This window comes from Ranitomeya imitator, chromosome 1 (assembly GCF_032444005.1).
Source record: "Ranitomeya imitator isolate aRanImi1 chromosome 1, aRanImi1.pri, whole genome shotgun sequence".
NCBI lineage: Eukaryota > Metazoa > Chordata > Amphibia > Anura > Dendrobatidae > Ranitomeya > Ranitomeya imitator.
Window position 1 is genome coordinate 126,969,688 of NC_091282.1, and position 24,000 is coordinate 126,993,687.

At 42.7% G+C, this 24,000-nt stretch overlaps 1 protein-coding gene across 1 annotated transcript in view; it reads right to left on the reverse strand.

The window, feature by feature from the left end:
- FCHO2 (FCH and mu domain containing endocytic adaptor 2) overlaps nucleotides 1-24,000 on the reverse strand; it is a 146,240-nt gene that overhangs the window by 85,939 nt on the left and 36,301 nt on the right. Inside the window, exon 2 of the mRNA XM_069750592.1 lies at nucleotides 3,045-3,136. Coding sequence (XP_069606693.1) covers nucleotides 3,045-3,136 — 92 coding nt within the window. The remainder of the gene's footprint in view (nucleotides 1-3,044; nucleotides 3,137-24,000) is intronic.

Below are 24,000 nucleotides of genomic sequence, written 5' to 3' on the forward strand. Positions count from 1 at the left end.
ATGAGGTTTAACAATGATAAATGTAAGGTTATACACATGGGAAGAGGGAATCAATATCACCATTACACACTGAACGGGAAACCACTGGGTAAATCTGACAGGGAGAAGGACTTGGGGATCCTAGTTAATGATAAACTTACCTGGAGCAGCCAGTGCCAGGCAGCAGCTGCCAAGGCAAACAGGATCATGGGGTGCATTAAAAGAGGTCTGGATACACATGATGAGAGCATTATACTGCCTCTGTACAAATCCCTAGTTAGACCGCACATGGAGTACTGTGTCCAGTTTTGGGCACCGGTGCTCAGGAAGGATATAATGGAACTAGAGAGAGTACAAAGGAGGGCAACAAAATTAATAAAGGGGATGGGAGAACTACAATACCCAGATAGATTAGCGAAATTAGGATTATTTAGTCTAGAAAAAAGACGACTGAGGGGCGATCTAATAACCATGTATAAGTATATAAGGGGACAATACAAATATCTCGCTGAGGATCTGTTTATACCAAGGAAGGTGACGGGCACAAGGGGGCATTCTTTGCGTCTGGAGGAGAGAAGGTTTTTCCACCAACATAGAAGAGGATTCTTTACTGTTAGGGCAGTGAGAATCTGGAATTGCTTGCCTGAGGAGGTGGTGATGGCGAACTCAGTCGAGGGGTTCAAGAGAGGCCTGGATGTCTTCCTGGAGCAGAACAATATTGTATCATACAATTATTAGGTTCTGTAGAAGGACGTAGATCTGGGTATTTATTATGATGGAATATAGGCTGAACTGGATGGACAAATGTCTTTTTTCGGCCTTACTAACTATGTTACTATGTTACTATGTAATGATACAAAGCAGGTCCATCATGTGCTGAAGGGCCTAGTGCATAAAAGTCACACACACTGTACCTCATCTGCTATGAACATCAAACACAAGGCTATACACCGAGTGCTTCATGGTCTGGGGTTCCATAGCCGAGTAGGTGGACGTAAGCCTTACATCACCAAGCACACCACCAAGCACCGGATAAATTTATGTAAAGAACGCTAACACTGAACTCTGCAAAAATGTTCTGTGGGGACTGGGAGACCTATCTGGGATGATGGATGAGTCATGTTATGCCATGCCACCAATGCCATGAGAACATTACCTGCATGACTGCATTGTGCCCGCTGTTCGTTGTTGGAGAGATAAGGTTGTTTCTCAGGCATTGCCATCGGCCACTAAGATACAGTGAAGGAAACCCAATGCTTCAGTATACCAGGACATGTATATGCTTCCATCTTTGTGGGAACAGTTTGGAGAAGGCCTTTTTTGTTGTGCCCAGTGCACATAGCAGTGAAGAAGCGTTCATAAAGACATGGTTGGGAGAGTTCGAGGTGGAGGAAATGTACTGGCCGCACAGAGCGCTGACCTCAACCCCACTGGGCACGCAAAATCTAAATTCCCTATCAGTCTTTGGAGTGTGGGAGGAAATCAGAGAACCTGGAAGAAACTCATACAAACACAGGGAAACCTACAAACTCCTTTCAGATATTGTTCTTGATGGGATTTGAATCCATGACCTCAGCGCTGCAAGTTTCCAGTGCTAACTACTGAGCCACTGCACTGCTAACCACTGAGCCACTGCACTGCTAACCACTGAGCCACTGCACTGCTAACCACTGAGCCACTGCACTGCTCTCCTGGATGAATGGGCAAGCATTCCCAAAGACAACTCCAAAATGGTGAAGAAATACTTCCTAGGAAAGTAAACGCTGCCTTAGCTTCAAAGGTGGGTGACAAACTCTATATAATACCGACGGATTTAGAAAGTGATGTAATAAAAACTCCTGTAGGTGTTATGTGTAGGTGTCCCAACACTTTTATCCATATAGTGTATCTTGTCAGTTAAAGGGCAGTCACTCCAGAGGCCTACATGGCATTGTCTATGCACAGAGCCCCACACGTGCCCAGCTGCCCTCAGAGGTCCAGTCTATACAGCTAAGCGGGGGTCCCACCTGGTGGTCTACTGGAAATTCCCGCATTGCCACAAAATTCCATACAGACCCACATCATATTGCTGACCCAGTTTTCTACGCCCTCTGAGCATCTAGTAACCAAATGTGAGCCCTACCAAACTCCACTGGCAAATGTCATAAAACAGTAAAGCCTAAAGATTGTGGCTGACATCCGGCCGGTAATAATGAATAGTGAATAGAAAACACGGGGACGGTATCTACATGCTGCACAGTCCATCATAAGGTGTATTTTATCACATTTTCGGTGGGGGGGGGGGGGAGAACTGAGTAGCGCCAAATAAATCTGTGCTTTACGTGCAAGGAATTATACTTAAAAACCTGGGCTCAGATTCATCGACACCGGTGATGTTCACGCCGGTCTTGATGAAGGGACGCGGTGGACTCGGAAGTTCCCGATTCATTAAGAGGTGCACGCCTGATAATGAATTAGGAACATCTGACAAGAGCCATGTGCCTCCGTGCGCTGCGCCAATCTTACTCCAGTCACAGACTTGTGGCTTGTCATGAATTAGTTTCGCCTATGCCGCATCCCATCCATTTTGATGGAGCTGGGGGAAACTGTCATGAAATGCCACAATGCGCAAAAATGTTACGACTTTTCAAAGCAGAATTCAAATAAAATTGCTTTGACCAATCAAGGGGCCTGGTTTACAGCAAAAAATAAATAAATAACAGAATCTGTAAATTGTACAATTATACCACCGTTCCGGGCGCTGACAGTGGGTTACAGTGACTGCATATTGTCATTTTAGAACGGACGCTTTAAAGGTTTCATCAGTGCAAGTGTTAAATAATATACAGGTAATGTCAGCAAAAGGCAATGTACTCAGTACAGAATTGAATAAATCAATAATAAATAATTAATATTTAACAGCAAGATATTAAAAATGATAGCTCTACAGACAGACATAAGCCCGGGGTCTTTGAACATGTGCTGGAAGAGATGTATTCAGGCCTTTAGGATCCTATCACTCGCTGTGCTGTCTGTACATGGTAAGGGGAGCGCATGATATTACCCAATATCAGGGAATCACATACCTCTCCCGGATAAATTCTGACAGCTCTTTTGTCGATATCTGCCCATGTTTCATGTTATGGTATAAAACGTCAAAGCCATTATTCTTTTCACCCTGTGCAAAAAAACAAAAGAAAAGCACGTAAGCATTACAATATAGTAACATTACAGTGCTACGATTATTAGCGATGCAAACTATAAGGTATCCATCACCAGACACTGGGTCACACAACCTAAAAATCCAGAACATAAGACCAAAGAACTGAAGACATTCGGAGCTTTTAAGTTTAGCACGATGCAACATTCACTAAAAATACATCAACTACAAAGCCTTACAGGAATGGGTTAACCCAAAAAACAGGTCTGTTCAACATGAAGGGACTCATGAAGGGTCACTAAATACAGAATTTCAGAGTCAGTGTCTCTATTAAGGGTAGCTCTACTTACAGTTAGCTTCTTAGTCCTGAACTTTGTCTATGTAATTCCTCAGCGCTTTACAGACATTATCGCCACGGTCCCCACTGGGGGTCACAATGCAATTCCCCTGTCTGGAGGCCTTGGGAGATATATACAGATCTACTAACCTGGATCAGTGACACCAGTTTTGTCAGGAGGAATGGGTCCAAATTCCGACCAACTATTGTGAGAAGCTTGTGGATGGATATCCCAAACATTTGACCCAAGTCATTCAGTTTAAAGGGCAATGAAATGTATGTAAACTTTTAACTTTACAGTAAGTAATAAAATACCTTAAAACATTCTCTCTCATTCTGGCATTTGGCAAACATTAATAATTATGGTAATCCTAATTGACCTAAAACGGGAAAGATTTATTATGACTTCATGTTCGATATTGAGAAAAACATGCATATGTGTCTTTTTATATGATGTATGCACACTTCTGGTTTCAACTGTATATATACACTGCTCAAAAAATAAAGGGAACACTTTAATAACAAAACGTAACACATACTTCTGTGAAATCAACCTGTCCAGTTATGAAGCAACACTGATTGTGAATCAGCTTCCCATGCTGTTGTGCAAATGCAACAGACAAAAGGTAGAAATGATAGGCAATTAGCAAGACAACCCCCATAAGGGATTGGTTCTGTAGGGGGTGACCACAGACCATTTCTCTGTTCTCATCTTTTTTGGCCGTTGTTTTCGTCACTTTTGCATTTTGTCGTAGCTCTCACCCCTGGAGGTACTATACTGTAGCTTGGCACGTTGTCTACAACCCATTGAAATTGTTCAGGTAGTGCAGCTCATTCAGGATGGCACTTCAATGGGAGCTGTGACAAACAGGGTAGCTGGGTCTGTGAGCACAATGTCCAAAGCATGGTGCAGATACCAGTAGACAGGGCAGTAAACCAGGAGTCATGGAGGGGGCCGTAGGAGGGAAACCCAGTAGCAGGACCGCTACCTCCTCTAGCATGACCGGTTTGACAGTGGGTTAGTAATGGTGTGGGGAGGCATTTCTTTGGAGGGCTGCCCAGCCCTCCATGTGCTAACCACAGGTACTCTGACTGTCATTGGATACCGGGATTAGATCCTCAGACCCATTGTGAGACCATATGCAGGTGTAATGGGACCTAGGTTCCTTCTGATGCATGACAATGCTAGCTAGGTCTTATGTGGCTGAAGTGTGTCAGCAGTTCCTGCATGATGAAGGAATTAATGCTATGGATTGGCCCGCCTGCTCCCCAGACCCGAATCCAATGGAGTACATCTGGGCCATCATGTCTCGTTCCATCCACCAATGCCACGTTGCACTACAGACTGTCCAGGAGTGGAGTGATATTTAATCCAGGTCTGGGAGGTAATCCCTCAGAAGAACATCTGCCCAGGCATTGTAGGGAGGTCATACAGACACGTGGAGGTCACACACACTAATGAGCATCATTTCCTTGTCTTGAGGCATTTCCACTGAAGTTGGATCAACCTGTAATTTGGATTTCCACTTTGATTTGGAGTATCATTCCAAGTCCAGACCTTCATGGGATATTAATTTTGATTTACAATGATTATCTTTATGTCTTATTGTTCTCAACGCATTCCACTATGTAACGAATAAAGATTTTCAACTGGAATATTTCATTCAGTGATATCTAGGATGTTGTATTTTAGTGTTCCCTTTATTTTTTTGAGCAGTGTACAGTCATGGCCAAAAATTTTGAGAATAACAGCAAAATTATATTTTCACATGATCTGCTGCCCTCTGGTTTTTATTAGTGTTTGTCTGATGTTTCTATCACATACAGAAATATAATTGCAATCATATTATGAGTACCAATAGGTTATATTGACAGTTAGAATGAGTTAATGCAGCAAGTCAATATTTGCAGTGTTGACCCTTCTTTTTCAAGACCTCTGCAATTCTCCCTGGCATGCTCTCAATCAACTTCTGGACCAAATCCTGACTGATTGCAGTCCATTCTTGCATAATCAATGCCTGCATTTTGCCAGAATTTGTTGGTTTTTGTTTGTCCACCCATCTCTTGATGATTGACCACAAGTTCTCAATGGGATTAAGATCTGGGGAGTTTCCAGGCCATAGACCCAAAATCTCTATGTTTTGTTCCATGAGCCATTTAGTTATCACCTTTGCTTTATGGCAAGGTGCTCCATCATGCTGGAAAAGGCATTGTTGGGCGCCAAACTGCTCTTGGACGGTTGGGAGAAGTTGCTTTTGGAGGACATTCTGGTACCATTCTTTATTCATGGCTGTGTTTTTAGGCAAGACTGAGTGAGCCGATTCCCTTGGCTGAGAAGCAACCCCACACATGAATGGTTTCAGGATGCTTTACAGTTGGCATGAGACAAGACTAGTGGTAGCGCTCACCTCTTCTTCTCAGAATAAGCTGTTTTCCAGATGTCCCAAACAATCGAAAAGGGGATTCATCAGAGAAAATGACTTTGCCCCAGTCCTCAGCAGTCCACTCCCTGTACCTTTTGCAGAATATCAGTTGGTCCCTGATGTTTTTTCTGGAGAGAAGTGGCTTCTTTGCTGCCCTCCTTGAAACCAGGCCTTGCTCAAAGAGTCTCTGCCTCACAGTGCGTGCAGAAGCACTGACACCAGCCTGCTGCCATTCCTGAGCAAGCTCGGCACTGCTGGTAGTCCGATCCCGCAGCTGAAACAGTTTTAAGATACGGTCCTGGCACTTGCTGGTCTTTCTTGGGCACCCTGGAGCCTTTTTGACAACAATGGAAGCTCTCTCCTTGAAGTTCTTGATGATGCGATAGATTGTTGACTGAGGTGCAATCTTTGTAGCTGTGATACTCTTCCCTGTTAGGCCATTTTTGTGCAGTGCAATGATGGCTGCACCTGTTTCTTTAGAGATAACCATGGTTAACTGAAGAGAAACAATGATACCAAGCACCAGCTTCCTTTTAAAGTGTCCAGTGATGTCATTCTTACTTAATCATGATGACTGATTGATCGCCAGCCTTGTCCTCAACACCCACACCTGTGTTAATGGATCAATCACTAAAACGATGTTAGCTGCTCCTTTTAAGGCAGGACTGCAATGATGTTGAAATGTGTATTGGGGGTTAAAGTTCATTTTCTGGGCAAATATTGACTTTGCAAGTACAGTAATTGCTGTTAAGCTGATCACTCTGACATTCAGGAGTATATGCAAATTGCCATTAGAAAAAATGAAGCAGTAGACTTTGGAAAAATTAATATTTGTCTCATTCGCAAAATTTTTGTCCATGACTGTATATATATACGTGTGTGTGTGTCTCTGTTTCCCAGTCCCAGAGCATCTATTTGAGCTAAGCTCTGGAGAACCGAGTGCTGCACCATGCCTGGGCCACACGGACATCTGTTATATTAAACAATTTTGATAAATGAGAACTGTATACATCGCTATTGATCACTGACAAGTAAGAGCAGAGCAGGCAGGCCACACCAACATCATATCTCAAGAAGTGCAAATATGTAATATGTAAATATGGACTTGACACTCTGCCATCACAAGCTACTAAAAGAAGGAAGAAGCTTTTAAGAAATGTTCATAGATCTACTCCTAAACACATTGCAGCAACAGGATCTCAGCATTTACCTGCAGTGTTAACATGCCCACACTACAGCGTGCAGTCTGAGGGTCCTCTCCTCTGTGCCCCCTACCACCCCAGGAATGGCTTCCTGCTCACACTACAGGAGATAGAGGAAGCAGCCCATGAATGAACTTCAGCCTGACCAAGAAGCAAGTCAAGCAGTCAGGGGTCTTCATCCTGGACCGCTTCCTCTGAATGTCCCACACTCCCCCCACCCCTGACTTGGCACCATACAGAGTCTGACCACAGATCAGGTCAGTACAATCAGAACTGAAACCAGTTTCCTTTAACCTTTTACATAAAAAAACAACTTATTGTACCTTTGTATACGCCACAATGTTTAACCATTTCATATTCCAGCATAATTCCGATTAATGATCATTTATGTAACTTGGCAGATGTGTGCTACAGAAAGATTCCTAAAATAAGAAGAATCTGAAGTTGGCAGAGAATTTATGTTTGTAGCTTGAGCAGCTCTTATAAAGAGAGTTTACAATGAGGGCAGGATAGGCTGAGATCAGCATAAATCAGCACACATCGTAGGATGGAAATCACACACACATGCTGCATTCTGGCACAGCGCCAAATATGTAGCCAGGATTCCTGCCATCCGCTTTGGTAGAGAGGAGCCACGTTTTTGTGAATGTCTGAAAAAGACAAATATTGCCAGGAAGGAGGCCGGACGGTGTCCACAGTGACTCTATAGACTTCATTCACATTAATGGTTATAGCTGGGCTGCCAGGGTGGTCACTGAAATACAGCTATTGTGGGGGACACACATTAATGTGAGCCCCCCGGAGAGTGTGGGGGGTAATGTACAAGTTCATTCAGACATCAGTGATTTTTCTCGTACAAAAAACTGAAAAAAAGATGGGGATTTTTCAATCTTCAAAATGTCCATGAAAAGCGGATAGCACATGGTGGCAACACAGTGCTGGCTGATTTTTTTCATGAATCCATAGTCTTGCACTGGTTAGTTTGATCGGATACTCCACTGAATGAAGACAAGTCTCTGTGCTTTGTGCGGACCACTCGGCCCAAGGAAAGAAAATGGAGCATGTGAACTACCCCATGAATGTAATAGGTATGCGTTCTATCCGTAAAAACACAGTCATTATAAGGGGGAGAATGATGTCGGAGATCTGGAACTTGCGGCTCTCTAGTTATTGCAAAACTAAGAATCCAAACATTAAGGAAGTTTCCATTTTGTAACAGTCGCAGGCTGGAGATCACTACAGTTTGGGCCTGAACCATACTGGCCTGTACAATACTGGAGACGTATGGTGACACTTAAAGGGGTTGTCTGGTCTAAAATGAAAAGTCTGTATGTGACTGCAGACTCATGAATTGCCCCAGGATTCAGCAGTTTCTGAGCCGGGAGCGGCGGGGATACATGCGATATGCATACTCCTGGGCAGAACCTGCTGCCTAGCGGGCACAGCCTCACTCCATACACTTGCATTACTAGACGGGTTCTGCCAGGACCATGCATATCATATATATGACTGCCTAAGCCTGCAGGACCGCTTGCGTTTCTTTGGTACTTGATCGTGGCTGATTATACACCATCAGGGCGATCGTGGAATGCAATCTGATCAATTTTTCTCTGCTGTGAAGAGAGATTAGCTACATGGGTTGCAAATTTCTTGATTATGTTGTGTACCGTGGACAAAGGAACATCAAGATCTCTGGAGAAGGACCTTGAGATTATGGATAACTTTCAACAGTTTTGGTTCTCAAGCCCCCAGATCGCTCTCTTCTCCACCTTCTGTTCTCCATGCTTAGTATGGCACACAGACACACAATGCAAAGACTGAGTCAGCGTCTCCCCTTTTTATCTGAGCTCAGGTGTGATTTTCATATTGCCCACATCTGTTACTTGCTGCAGGCGAAATGGACGAGCATCACATGCTAGAAAAAAAAGTTGTTTACCCACAATTTTGGAAACATCCAACAATTTTGTCACGCCAATTTTTGAAATTATGTCCAATTCGCCTTTTTGTCTCTGATTTTTGCATTGTCCCAATACACACAAAGGAAAAAAACGTGTAATTGCAATCATTTTCAGGGAGAAATACTTTACTTTCTGGAACAATTTCAAGGGTGTAAAAACTTTAGGTTATGACTCTGTTGTAGACCCTGACTGCTTGTAGTAGTTTTGATAGAATCCCTGTTTTGTCTGTTGCAGATGTAGCAGTGGTCAGAACGCTGAGCTGTGCATATCCCCACCTCCACTACTAATTGGCAGCTTCCTGTCTACACTGTGAATTTTTAGCAAGCTACCAATCAGTGGTGGGGGTGGGTGACACGAAATAGCCTGACTGGCCTGCATATGAGACCCAGTCCAGCATGTGATAATTTCCTGCTGATAAAACACTGACTGTATTGAAACTACATCACAGCCTAATAAGTTACACATCTCTGGATTTAGGTTCTCTTCCCCTACATTATGCTGCTCTTAGATTAAATAGCAAAAACTTGCTGTTAGATTTCCTTTTAAGTTGATTACAGACAGCCTAATTGTGTGGGACAAGTTGACAGTGTTTAGTGACACTCACCTTATTAAACTTCTTTAACATATTTGAATGAGCAGACTAATCGTAAAAGCGTGCATTACTACAGGCCTCCTGTCAGTCAGTGTAACAGTGACCGGCCTAATAGCTTGCAATACATCTACTCTATTGAGTAACCAAGTCCCACAGAGGTAAAAAAAATAAAAATACTATATGTAAATTTAAAAAAAAAAGTTGCGCCATTAAATACGCATGTGTAATGGAAGAACAAAAATAGTACACGTTTGGTATCAGTGTCTGGAACAACCTGAGCTATTACATGGTTAAATTATTTAGCTTCATCGATGAACGCTGTGAATGAATGATTGAATGAATGAATGAATGAATGAATATGATTCCTATACTGATGTTTATTGCTTTATTCTGCCTTTTATAAACCAAATACCGCTAGGTTCACATTCATCCTGTGCTCTCTGCTGAGCGATTGTGTCTTGGTTTCTGTCTAAGGGTATGTGCACACGATGCAGATTTAGTGCAGAACTGCAGCAGATTTTTCTGCAGCAGAAACGCTGCAGAACTGCACTGTGATCACAGTACAATGTAAATCAATGTGAAAAAAAAAAGCTGTGCACATGGTGCAGAAAAATCTGCGCAGAAACGCTGCAGATTTCAAAGAAGTGCATGTCACTTCTTTTGTGCAGTTCTGTAGCGTTTCTGCACCCCTCCATAATAGAAATCTGCAGGTGCGTTTTTGATGCGTTTTTGGTGCAGATTTGTGCTCAAAAAACGCATCAAAAACGCATAAAAAACGCATCAAAAACGCACCTGCAGATTCTGCCAGGAGATGCAGATTTAGTGCAGAACTGCAGCAGATTTTTCTGCACCAAATCTGCATCGTGTGCACACAGCCTTAATCTCCAAAGAAAGGATTTATAGAAAATCCTCTGATGGAACCGCTCACGATAATGAGGCCGATGGAGTCAGTTTGGACCCGCTATGCCCACAGGTAACTCAGTCTGCCTCTGTTTCTGCGGTGTCCTGTGATTTTTGGCATGTACAAAAAGTGCAGTCAACCTCGCTTTTGTGCACCTCTAAACAGACAGACATCGGCAGAACAGAAGCCAGACAGCGTCCACAGCAGGTCTGCGTGCCCCATATCATTCTGTAAAGGGTCCTGCCGGAATGAGGTTTCCCGTAATTATGATGGAAGCCCCAATATAAGTGCTCAGCGTAGCAAACAAGATTAAAGTGAATCCAGCCTTAAAAGCAATAAAAAAAATAAAAAAAAACACATTATGTACCCCAAAATGGCACCAATTCAACCCACCAAAAAAACAGCCCCCACTCCGGTCCATTATCTGTTGGGACAAAAGGGGGGTTTCTATGTTGCTGATAGGTGAAAGGTTCTGGAATAGTGGCCTGCACTCCCCAAAAATAGAGAAATCTGTGCTCCCAAATATAAATATACCCCGTTCCTTTCTGTGCCCCAACCAGTTAATGTTCACATAAATAGCAATCCTCTAGAGGGAAAAACTCAATTCATTTTTGGGTCTGTGTCTCCAGCAGCACAAGCTGGATCAATGTATGGGGCACTAAAATGGCATATTTGCAATTGTCACACCGTAACCCGTTATTTCTGGAAAACACCTGTGGAGTTCAGGTGAGGGGAACTTACGCTGCAAGACAATCGTCACCGAATGTTGTGAAAAAAAGCGTGTTTCACATTTATCTTGCAGTGTAAACAAGCGGACGATCACCCGATGATCAAGCAAAACGCTTTTTATTTAGTGAAATCTCTTATGCAGCATAAAAGATCATCGTTCTCAGAAGTGCATCGTCTGTGCAACCAGGACTCGCACCGCTGAGTACAATGGCAGCATATGTGCACTGTCTAGTATAGATTGCTCGGTGCACATCTATGTAACCAGGCAGATGACCGCCGATCAGTAAACGTTTACCGATCAGCAGTGGTGTCGTGCCGCCAGTCGGTCTGTGGAAAAGGACCCTTCCTTAGGTAAATTCCCAGAGTGGGACCTGTTGTTCTTCTACACTGTGTGCAGAATTATTAGGCAAGTTGTATTTTGATCACATGATACTCTTTATACATGTTGTCCTACTCCAAGCTGTTCAGGCTTGAGAGCCAACTACCAATTAAGTAAATCAGGTGATGTGCATCTCTGTATTGAGGAGGGGTGTTTTCTAATGACATCAAAACCCTATATAAGGTGTGCTTAATTATTAGGCAACTTCCTTTCCTTTGGCAAAATGGGTCAGAAGAGAGATTTGACGGGCTCTGAAAAGTCCAAAATTGTGAGATGTCTTGCAGAGGGATGCAGCAGTCTTGAAATTGCCAAACTTTTGAAGCGCAATCACCGAACAATCAAGCGTTTCATGGCAAATAGCCAACAGTGTCGCAAGAAGCGTGTTGGGCAAAAAAGGCGCAAAATAACTGCCCATAAATTGAGGAAAATCAAGCGTGAAGCTGCCAAGATGCCATTTGCCACCAGTTGTGCCAGTGCTGCAACGTTACTGGAGTAACAAAAAGCACAAGGTGGGCAATACTCAGGGACCTGGCCAAGGTAAGGAAGGCTGAAAACGACCACCTCTGAACAAGAAACATAAGATAAAACGTCAAGACTGGGCCAAGAAATATCTTAAGACTGACTTTTCAAACGTTTTATGGACTGATGAAATGAGAGTGACTGTTGATGGGCCAGATGGATGGGCCAGCGGCTGGATCAGTAAAGGGCAGAGAGCTCCACTCCGACACAGACGCCAGCAAGGTGTAGGTGGGGTACTGGTATGGGCTGGTATCATCAAAGATGAACTTGTGGGACCTTTTCGGGTTGAGGATGGAGTGAAGCTCAACTCCCAGACCTATTGCCAGTTTCTGGAAGACAACTTCTTCAAGCAGTGGTACAGGAAGAAGTCGGTATCGTTCAAGAAAAACATAATTTTCATCAGGACAATGCTCCATCACATGCCTCCAACTACTCCACAGCGTGGCTGGCCAGTAAAGGTCTCAAAGAAGAAAAAATAATGACATGGCCCCCTTGTTCACCTGATCTGAACCCCATAGAGAACCTGTGGTCCCTCATAAAATGTGAGATCTACAGGGAGGCAAAACAGTCCACCTCTCGGAACAGTGTCTGGGAGGCTGTGGTGGCTGCTGCACGCAATGTTGGTCGTAAACAGATCAAGCAACTGACAGAATCTATGGATGGAGGCTGTTGAGTGTCATCATAAAGAAAGGTGGCTGTATTGGTCACTAATTTTTGGGGTTTTGTTTTTGCATGTCAGAAATGTTTATTTCTAAATAAATAAACAAGTGAGATGGGATTATATTTGGTTTTTATTAAGTTGCCTAATAATTCTGCACAGTAATAGTTACCTGCACAAACAGATATCCTCCTAAGATAGCCAAATCTAAAAAAAAAAACCACTCCAACTTCCAAAAATATTAAGCTTTGATATTTATGAGTCTTTTGGGTTGATTGAGAACATAGTTGTTGATCAATAATAAAAATAATCCTCTAAAATACAACGTGCCTAATAATTCTGCACACTTGGAACACTTAGGCCATGTTCACACAGTGCGTTTTTTACCGCGGAACCGCGGCGGTTTTGCCGCTGCGGTTCCGCAGCTGTTTTCCATGCAGGGTACAGTACACTGTACCCTATGGAAAACAGGACACACTGTGCACATGGTCCGGAAATTGTAAAAAAAAAGACGCGCTGAATAGCTCCCGGAAAAAAGAAGGAGCATGTCAATTCTTTTTCCGGAGCCGCAGCGGTTCTGCACCCATAGACCTCCATTGTGAGGTCCAAACCGCAGTAAAACCCGCAGATCAAAAATATATCTGCGGGTTTTACTGCGGTTTGATGTGCAGAACCGCTGCAGCAGGAAGTGCGGGGAGCGGGCGGAAGTGCGTGGGCGGAGTGTGGCTGCCCCCCCGTGCTCCGATCCCGCCCCCCCGTGCTCCGATGCCCCCTCCCAGTGCTCCGATGCCCCCCCCCAGTGCTCTGATGCCCCCCCCCGTGCCCTAATCTCCCCCCCTTATACTCACCCGGCGTCCCGGTGTCCGTCCGGCCGTCTTCTCCCTGGGCGCCGCCATCTTGCAAAATGGCGGGCGCATGCGCAGTGCGCCCGCCGAATCTGCCGGCCGGCAGATTCGTTCCAAAGTGCATTTTGATCACTGAGATATAACCTATCTCAGTGATCAAAATAAAAAAAATAGTAAATGACACCCCCCCCCTTTGTCACCCCCATAGGTAGGGACAATAAAAAAAATAAAGAATTTTTTTTTTTTTTTCACTAAGGTTAGAATAGGGGTAGGGGTAGGGTTAGGGGTAGGGTTAGGGGTAGGGTTAGGGGTAGGGTTAGGGGTAGGGTTAGGGGTAGGGTTAGGGTTAGGGGTAGGGTTAGGGGTAGGGTTAGGGGTAGGGTTAGGGGTAGGGGTAGGGTTAGGGTATTTTCAGCCATTTTAACCCTAAAAAAATTCCTAGAAAACACACAGACTCTGGCTAGAAAACTGCATCAAAAAAACGCATCAAAAAACGCATCAAAAAACGCACCAAAAAAGGACCAAAAAAAGGACCTGCGTTTTCTGCCAAGAGCTGCAGTTTTTTAAAAAACAGTCAGGAAAAAAAAAGGATGGAAATCCTGAACGTGTGAACATACCCTTAGGGTCCACAAAGAGTCTACAATCTATTCCAGCCAAATCTGTACTTCAAAAGTCATATAGCGCTTCTTCCCACATATGGGGGAGATATTGAGTAACAAAATATACTGCACATTTTCTCATACTCCCCTCGTGAGACTTTTTAGGGTTAAAGCAATACGTTAACTCGCAAAAAAAAAAAAAAAAAAAAATTGCTTTCATTTCCCTGCATTATAACACTTTGTAGGTCCAAAACATTCGCTACAGACCTAAATTAATTCCTTAAAGGGTGTAGTTTTAAACATGGGGTCACTTTCTGGACGCCTCCGCTGTTTTGGCACCTCAAGGGCTCTTCAAATGTAACACGGTGTTCACAATCTATTCCAGCCTAAATTACATTGCAAGAGTCAAGCAGTGCAACTTCCTCTCCGATCCCTGCCATGTTCCCAAACAGTGGTTTTCCACCACATATTGGGTATTGCCACCTCCATGAGAAATTGGGTAACAAATTGTGGGATCCATTTTATCATATTTACCTTTTTAAAAATAAAAATGAAGTGCTAAAGGAATTTATTAGTGGAAAAGAATAATTTTTCATTCTCACTTCGCAATGCACCTGTGAGTTCAAGTGTTCCTCACACCTGTAGCTGACTTCCTTGAGGGTTGTGGCTTCTAAAATGGGGTTGTATGTGGGTAATTTCGGCTGTTTTAGTACCTTAGGAACTCCAAAATTACAACATGATAGACAAATAGCGCTCCATTCTTCCCAGCCCTGCCATGAGCCTAATCATTTCTGAGCAGGTGTGGTATTGCCAAATTCGTGACAAATAGCCCAAAATTGTGTGATCCATTTTCTACAATAATTACTACACCTCTGTGAAAACGGAAACATGAGGCAACATTTTATTTAAAAAAATAAAAACACTTTTTAAATTTTTCCTTCTATCGTTCTATGTTCATTGCTATGAAACACTTGAAGGATTAAACTCCCAGAATTAAATTTTGATTCCCGGGGTTTTGGACATATAAGCCCCTCAGGCACTTCAAAAGTGAAGAGGTCCCTAAAAAAAAATTAGGATTGATGCTGATGTAAAGTAGACATATAGTAAATGTTACTCATTACCTTTCTGGTAGGTATGGTATATGACTATCTGATTTAATGCCATTAAAATTCTCATTTTAAAAATTGCAAATGTTTCCATTAAAAAAAAAAAAATCAAATTTTCAAGAAACTAAAAGCCTATCGACCTAAATTAACAATTATGATAAAGTATAATATAGCACAACAGAAACCCCTCAATCACTGGGATGTGTAGATGTGTTCCAGCGTTACCACCACAAACAAGTCAGAGTTCAAACATTTGGCCTGGTCAGAAAGGTGAAAACTGGAGATGGCGGAAAGACATCTTGCCATGTCCTCACCGAACACGGAGCTACACATCTGATAATCACAATACAATTATGTATCATTAGGCCATAAATGCTAGAGTTTCTCATTGGTGAGCAGATATGGAGGTGCGTGACACATTTATCTAACACACAGCATGTGTAATATCTGTGGTCACAGAATGAATAAGCAAACGTCTCCATAAGCACAGACCACGCAGAATATGGCTCGTCTTATTATACTTCTTTCACAATTATTCAGTGCTCAATATACCGAACCACCAAGCCATCATCATCTGTCGTCACCACCCTGGTCAATAACCTACATATTTGTAACATGTGTTGTCCTCTCCATATACCACTGCTTCTCACCAAATTAGAATATCATCAAAAAGTTTATTTCAGTTCTTCAATACAAAAAGTGAAAGTCATATTATATAGAGTCATTAGAAACAGAGTGATCTATTTCAAGTGCTTATTTCTGTTATTGTTGGTGATTGTGGCTTACAGCCAATCGAAAAGTCATTACCGTATTTTCTGGTGTATAAGACAACTGGGCGTATAAGACGACCCCCAACTTTTCCATATAAAATATGGAATTTGGGATATGCCCGCCGTATAAGACGGGGTTCATCTTATACGCCCAGTCATCTTATACGGCGTGTGGTTCCCAGGGTCTGGAGGAGAGGAGACCCTCCTTCAGGCCCTGGGATCCATATTCATGTAAAAAATAAAGAATAAAAATAAAAAACATGGATATACTCACCCTCGGACGGCCCCTGGCTCACAGCGCTGCCAGCGTCTGCCTCCGTTCCTGAGAATGCAGTGAGTGAAGGACCTGACCGCGACGTCATCGAAGGTCCTTCCCTCTCTGCATTCTCAGGAACGGAGGGAGACGCTAGCAGCGCTGTGAGCCAGGGGCCGTCCGAGGGTGAGTATATCCATGTTTTTTATTTTTATTCTTTATTTTTTACATGAATATGGATCACAGGGCCTGAAGGAGAGTCTCCTCTCCTCCAGACCCTGGGAACCACACGCCAACATCCAGGATCGCTCCCTGCACACGTCGTACCCGGCATATAAGACGACCCCCGACTTTTGGGACAATTTTTTTAAAAAAAAAAAGAGCCAACTTGACAGAATGCAGCATTAGTGCTGCACAAGATGGCTCTTTTAGTTAAAAACGCCAGGGGGGGGGGGGGGTGACAGGTTCCCTTTAAGCCTTGTAAGGATTAAGAAATGGCCATTCAAAAATTTGGAGGAGATTCATAAAGAGTGGACTGCTGCTGGAGTCATTGCATCAAGAGCCACCACACACAGATGTATCCAGAACATGGGCTACAAGTGTCACATTCCTTGTGTCAAGCCGCTCACGACCAATAGACAAAGCCAGAAGCGTCTTACCTGGGCCAAGGAGAAAAAAACCTGGACTGTCTACTGTGTTTTATCAAGACCAAAGTCAGCACAGCCGTCTACCAGGAAATTTTAGAGAACTTCATGCTTCCCTCTGCCGACAAGCTTTTTGGAGACGGAAATGTCATTCTCCAGCACAACTTGGCAACTTTCTACGCTGTCAAAAGTACCAATACCTGGTTTAAAAACAACAGTATGACTATGCTTGATTGGCCAGCAAACTCACCTGACCTTAACCCATAGAGAATCTATAGGGTATTGTCAAGATGAAGATGAGAGACACCAGACCCAACAATGCAGACAATCTGAAGGCTGCTATCAAAGCAACCTGGGCTTCCATAACACCTCAGCAGTGCCACAGGCTGATCGCCTCCACACCACGCCGCATTGATGCAGTAATTGATGTAAAAGGAGCCCAGACCAAGTATTGAGTACATTTACTGAACATACATTTCAGTAGGCCAACATTTTGGATTTTAAAATCATTTTTCAAGCTTGTGTTATGAAGTATTCTAACTTACTTAGATAATGACTTTTGGGTTTTCATTGGCTGTAAGCCATAATCCTCAACATTAATAGAAATAAACACTTGAAACAGATCACTCTGTTTGTAATGACTATATGATATGAGTTTCACTTTTTGTATTGAAGAACTGAAATAAATTAACTTTTTGATGATATTCTAATTTAGTGAGACACTTGTATTTTGTTAGATTATATGGAAACGGGTTGTATTATACAGGTCCTTCTCAAAAAATTAGCATATAGTGTTAAATTTCATTATTTACCATAATGTAATGATTACAATTAAACTTTCATATATTATAGATTCATTATCCACCAACTGAAATTTGTCAGGTCTTTTATTGTTTAAATACTGATGATTTTGGCATACAACTCCTGATAACCCAAAAAACCTGTCTCAATAAATTAGCATATTTCACCCATCCAATCAAATAAAAGTGTTTTTTAATAACAAACAAAAAAACCATCAAATAATAATGTTCAGTTATGCACTCAATACTTGGTCGGGAATCCTTTGGCAGAAATGACTGCTTCAATGCGGCGTGGCATGGAGGCAATCAGCCTGTGACACTGCTGAGATGTTATGGAGGCCCAGGATGCTTCAATAGCGGCCTTAAGCTCATCCAGAGTGTTGGGTCTTGCGTCTCTCAACTTTCTCTTCACAATATCCCACAGATTCTCTATGGGGTTCAGGTCAGGAGAGTTGGCAGGCCAATTGAGCACAGTAATACCATGGTCAGTAAACCATTTACCAGTGGTTTTGGCACTGTGAGCAGGTGCCAGGTCGTGCTGAAAAATGAAATCTTCATCTCCATAAAGCATTTCAGCCGATGGAAGCATGAAGTGCTCCAAAATCTCCTGATAGCTAGCTGCATTGACCCTGCCCTTGATGAAACACAGTGGACCAACACCAGCAGCTGACATGGCACCCCACACCATCACTGACTGTGGGTACTTGACACTGGACTTCCGGCATTTTGGCATTTCCTTCTCCCCAGTCTTCCTCCAGACTCTGGCACCTTGATTTCCGAATGACATGCAAAATTTGCTTTCATCAGAAAAAAGTACTTGGGACCACTTAGCAACAGTCCAGTGCTGCTTCTCTGTAGCCCAGGTCAGGCGCCTCTGCCGCTGTTTATGGTTCAAAAGTGGCTTTACCTGGGGAATGCGGCACCTGTAGCCCATTTCCTGCACACGCCTGTGCCCGGTGGCTCTGGATGTTTCCACACCAGACTCAGTCCACTGCTTCCTCAGGTTCCCCAAGGTCTGGAATCGGTCCTTCTCCACAATCTTCCTCAGGGTCCGGTCTCCTCTTCTCGTTGTACAGCGTTTTCTGCCACATTGTTTCCTTCCAACAGACTTACCATTGAGGTGCCTTGATACAGCACTCTGGGAACAGCCTATTTGTTGAGAAATTTCTTTCTGGGTCTTACCCTCTTGCTTGAGGGTGTCAATGATGGCCTTCTTGACATCTGTCAGGTCGCTAGTCTTACCCATGATGGGGGTTTTGAGTAATGAACCAGGCAGGGAGTTTATAAAAGCCTCAGGTATCTTTTGCATGTGTTTAGAGTTAATTAGTTGATTCAGAAGATTAGGGTAATAGGTCGTTTAGAGAACCTTTTCTTGATATGCTAATTTATTGAGACAGGTTTTTTGGGTTATCAGGAGTTGTATGCCAAAATCATCAGTATTTAAACAATAAAAGACCTGACAAATTTCAGTTGGTGGATAATGAATCTATAATATATGAAAGTTTAATTGTAATCATTACATTATGGTAAATAATGAAATTTAACACTATATGCTAATTTTTTGAGAAGGACCTGTACATAAAAACCAAAAAATTAGAATGTTTCCAAGGAAGCAGTTGGAGAGCCTGCAATAATGAGCTGATTGGGGTAACAGCCAATATGTTCAGACTTCCAAAATAATAAAGCTGGCCATACACGTTACATGATGACATCTCGTCTTACCCCTCCATGCACAGGCATGCTTTAGCTGATCAAGCAGACATGTTTTCAGCAGGAGTAGAGTAGTAAATTGGATAAAACATGGACATCTTAATAATGAGGCCAAAGAGGAAGCTTCCCAGCTGTATTGCCATACTTCTGACAGGGCAGCGAGCCATTCTTATCGGCCTAGACTCGGCTGTGGGGACAGTGAATGAGGTCTGGCCACTAGCACTAGCATCAGTGGATGTACGTACAGCTCTACTAGTTGATGCCATACTAAATGCCATAACTACAATGACTCTACTGTTAACAGGGTTGACCACGATGAACTAATCAGTAGAATAGGTCATCAATATCAGATCAGTGGGAGTCCATACCTTGCAGCCCCATTAATCAGCTAATATCAGGCCGAGGCAGCTGGCTGTAAACCGTGTACACAGCAGATATTGAAGTTGTGAACTCCTTTTCCAACATATAAAGTACAAAAAAAATGTTTCTTTTTATGACTTATGCAATGAATTTGATGTTTCATGTTGGGGATGTGTTTTGTATGTACATGGGCATAGTGTCATGTACTTCTGCCCACCCAGGAAACCCTTGCCATAGCTTAGGGCTGCTGGCAATCAGCTCATGGTCGCTGGTCACCCTAACAATAAACTGTTACAGTAGTTCCGGGAGAACTAATTGATACATTTAGTAGGATCCTTGGCCATTCTGAACTGCTCTTTTATACATTTCAAAACCCTTTATGTTGTGGACAGTAGTTCTACATTCTTGAAACATTAGCATTTATCAGAAACTTCCTAGCATTTTGAAGTGCCTTTTTAGTGCCGGAGCTATGAGAAAAACTAATTAATGCCAGATTATGCAGCAGGAAGAAGTGCTTAAGCAAACACAACATAATCCAGCTCTTTAATGTGCCAGCAACTCCATGACCTTGCACAACTGGTCTCATATTGCCAGAAAAAAAAATATTTCCCAGTACTGAGAGTCTGCAGCTCCAGTAGGGCCTGCTTGTGGACAGGAAGCCAGGGCTGATCCTCTCACCGCTGGTACAATTCCACTGCTAAAGCAGGGCACATGGTTTCTGCTGGATAGTGCTACACTGAAAAGCACAGTAGATTACAGCGTCGCATGGAGTTATAACAGTGCTATGCTAACACATACATCATCCGATAAATGGAAGAGCCAACATTACTGTCTATCAACCGATCACTATCAATCAACCGATCACTATCAGATCATGGGGCAGCCGGCGAGCTATTAAATGGTGCCTAGAGGTTGTGGGATCGCTGCAGCCCTACATTGTTCACACATCACCCTCCATTTAGTAACGGTGATGTAGGAAATTGCAGTGTGCTGACGTGAATAGGACAATGGACAGTGGCACAACTCAAAGTTTGTGGGCCCCAATGCAAAGCCTACAACGGGCCCCACAATCTTACAGGTCTTTTATAGCATTGGTCACTTCATGTGGACATAAACCTTTTTGGGTCCCTAGGTCTCCAGGACCTGGTTGTGACTGCAACCCCTGAACCCACTTATGGTTGTGTGCCTGACAATGTTGGGACATCAAGCACTATAGCGTCTAAGTAGATCACATCCATGGAGATAGAACAATGTAAAGACTGAAGAGGCTGCAGAGAGCACAAACCCTGGCAGCCCTTTAACCTCTTCACACCCTAACGCAACATTACAGTATGGGGTGTGTGCATTGCTCAAAATACATGCAACATCTGGTCACCTTGGATCACTTATTCTATACTCCTGTACTCCATGTTTCCTTTGCTCTCTATTTTCCAATACCTATACTTATCGTTTCCCCCTTTATCTATTGTAAGTCTTGTATGTCCTCCCTTCTTTTCAGAATGTTAAAAATGTGATTATCTTACGCAATATAAATTACACATAACCCTACAGAAATTGCAGACATTTTTTTCTTGACTATTTTTCACCACTTTATTTGTTCCTTCTACTCTCCCATCTAACCCACAAGCCAGAAGGAACCTTATTTGTTCATTCTTGGACTCGTCAGTTGCCTTCTCTTTCCTCAGAAGTAATGGCATCATTAAATGATGTAATTACTAAAGAAGAAATTAAGGATGTAATCCATAACCTTCCAATGGGAAGACCCCAGGACCTGATGGTATATCCTACTTATGTAGACCTTCCAAGATGAACTTTCCCCTTTTCAATTCTTTTCTAAAGGGAGGCCACATCCCTAACTCCATGCTACACTCCTTGATAACATTGATTCCAAAACCAGGCAAGGATAGACTAGACTGTAAAAACTATAAACGGATTTCCCTTCTCAGTTCATAAGTTAAAATACTTATAACATTTTAGCAATGCATATGAATCAGTGGTTGCCTTATATAATCCACAAAGACCTAGTGCACTCTATCTAGAGGTTCTATTTTTCACATTTTTTGGGTACCGCCCTATGATTAAACCGTTTTGGGTGAAAGCCCAACTCCTCACTAACAAGTTTTCGGAGTAGATGTCCCTCTACATCCTCAGCTCTTTCTATTAAATATTTTCCTGAGTCTTAAGGGCACAATAAAATTAACCGCTCCAAGAATACAATCTCAAGGAAATCGCACCTAATGACCCGGTATCTTACCCCCATACTATCAGGCAGGTTAATAGCAAAGCTGACTGTGACAATGTTAGACCCACGCGTATCGACGCTTAAAGCGTCTTCCTCAAGGTCCACAGTCCTTGTGTGGTGTTTTCAATAAAAACTTTGTTATCTTTTTGTACTAAAACTATTGGTGTGGTGATCCCATTATTTTTGATGCATGTACTTTCTCTTTTGTGCTGTCGGTTTACATGGATATGCATCAGGTGATCCCCCCCCTTTTTTCCATTTAGGGTGGATGGTGCCCGCTCAAATGTCTTTATATTTTCCTGAGTCCATATCCAAGAGATGCATTAGATAGCTTTTATATATGTTGACGGCAGCGTGCTGTTTGATTGCCTACCATTGGAAGCAAACCTCTCCTCCTTCCCAACTACATATATATTCTCACATCAAGGATAGCAGGAATTTTGAGTACCGGGCAACCCTTACTGACAATACTGTAGAGAGATTTAACCTCGTTTGGTCTCCTTGGCATTCCTTTTGTATGTTAAATATACAATCTCTATGAGATTGATATTAACAGGTCACAACATTCTACAGGGTGGGCCATTTATATGGATACACCTAAATAAAATGGGAATGGTTGGTGAAATCAACTTCCTGTTTGTGGCACATTAGTATATGGGAGGGGGGAAACTTTTCAAGATGGGCGGTAACCATGGCGGCCATTTTGAAGTTGGCCATTTTGGATCCAACTTTACTTTTTTCAACGGGAAGAGGGTCATGCGACACATCAAACTTATTGAGAATTTCACAAGATAAACAAAGGTGTGCTTGGTTTTAACGTAACTTTATTCTTTCATGAGTTATTTACAAGTTTATGACCACTGATAAAATGTGTTCAAAGTGCTGCCCATTGCATTGGATTGTCAAAGCAACCCTCTTCTCCCACTCTTGACACACTGATAGCAACACCACAGAAGAAATGCTAGCACAGGCTTCCAGTATCAGTTGTTTCAGATGCTGCACATCTCGTATCTTTACAACATAGACAATTGCCTTCAGATGACTCCAAAGATAAAAGTCTAAGGGCGTCAGATCGGGAGACCTTGGTGGCCATTCAACTGGCCCACGAGAACCAATCCACTTTCCAGGAAACTGTTCATGTAGGAATGCTTGGACCTGACACCCATAATGTGGTCGTCTATGCTGTGAAGATACGAGATGTAGAGCATCTGAAACAACGGATACTGGGATAAGTTTTGTTTCTCCCCCCCAAGTCTATATTTTGTAAAACATGAACATTTTTCAATTAATATTACAATAAAACAACAAAAAAAACACACATGTAACACAAAACCTGATTTAGACAGACGGTATCTTTCTTGGATAGCTTCCCTTTAACTATTCAAATGACGCTTAAAAAACAAAATGCACTTTGGGGTTATTGGAGAGTGTGAACAAGTCCTAAAACTGCAACAAAATACCATAAATCTCCATCACATAGAAGAAGCCAAAGTAAAAAGAAAAATAAGGATTTATAAAATGATAGTGCTAGGATCTAGAGGATATTCTAAGTACCGCTCTTCAGCAAAGCAGCTTTTTCGTTACAATGAGACTTGTTTCCATTAAATGTACAGCAATTTTCCTCTGCCCCTTACATGCATCCACACTGTCATATAGGGTTCATTTCCAGGCACGGAAGCAGCTGGCACAGCTCCTTATTGACGTCAAGGGGAATTTACACCTGAAGTTGCCAAAAATGGCTCAAAATAGATTAGGACACCAAATCTTACACAAGCTGCAATAGCAACTATAAAATAACAATCCCCCCAAAAAGCAATCAAGGGCTCAATGCATATAAAGCTGGCCCCTCCGCACA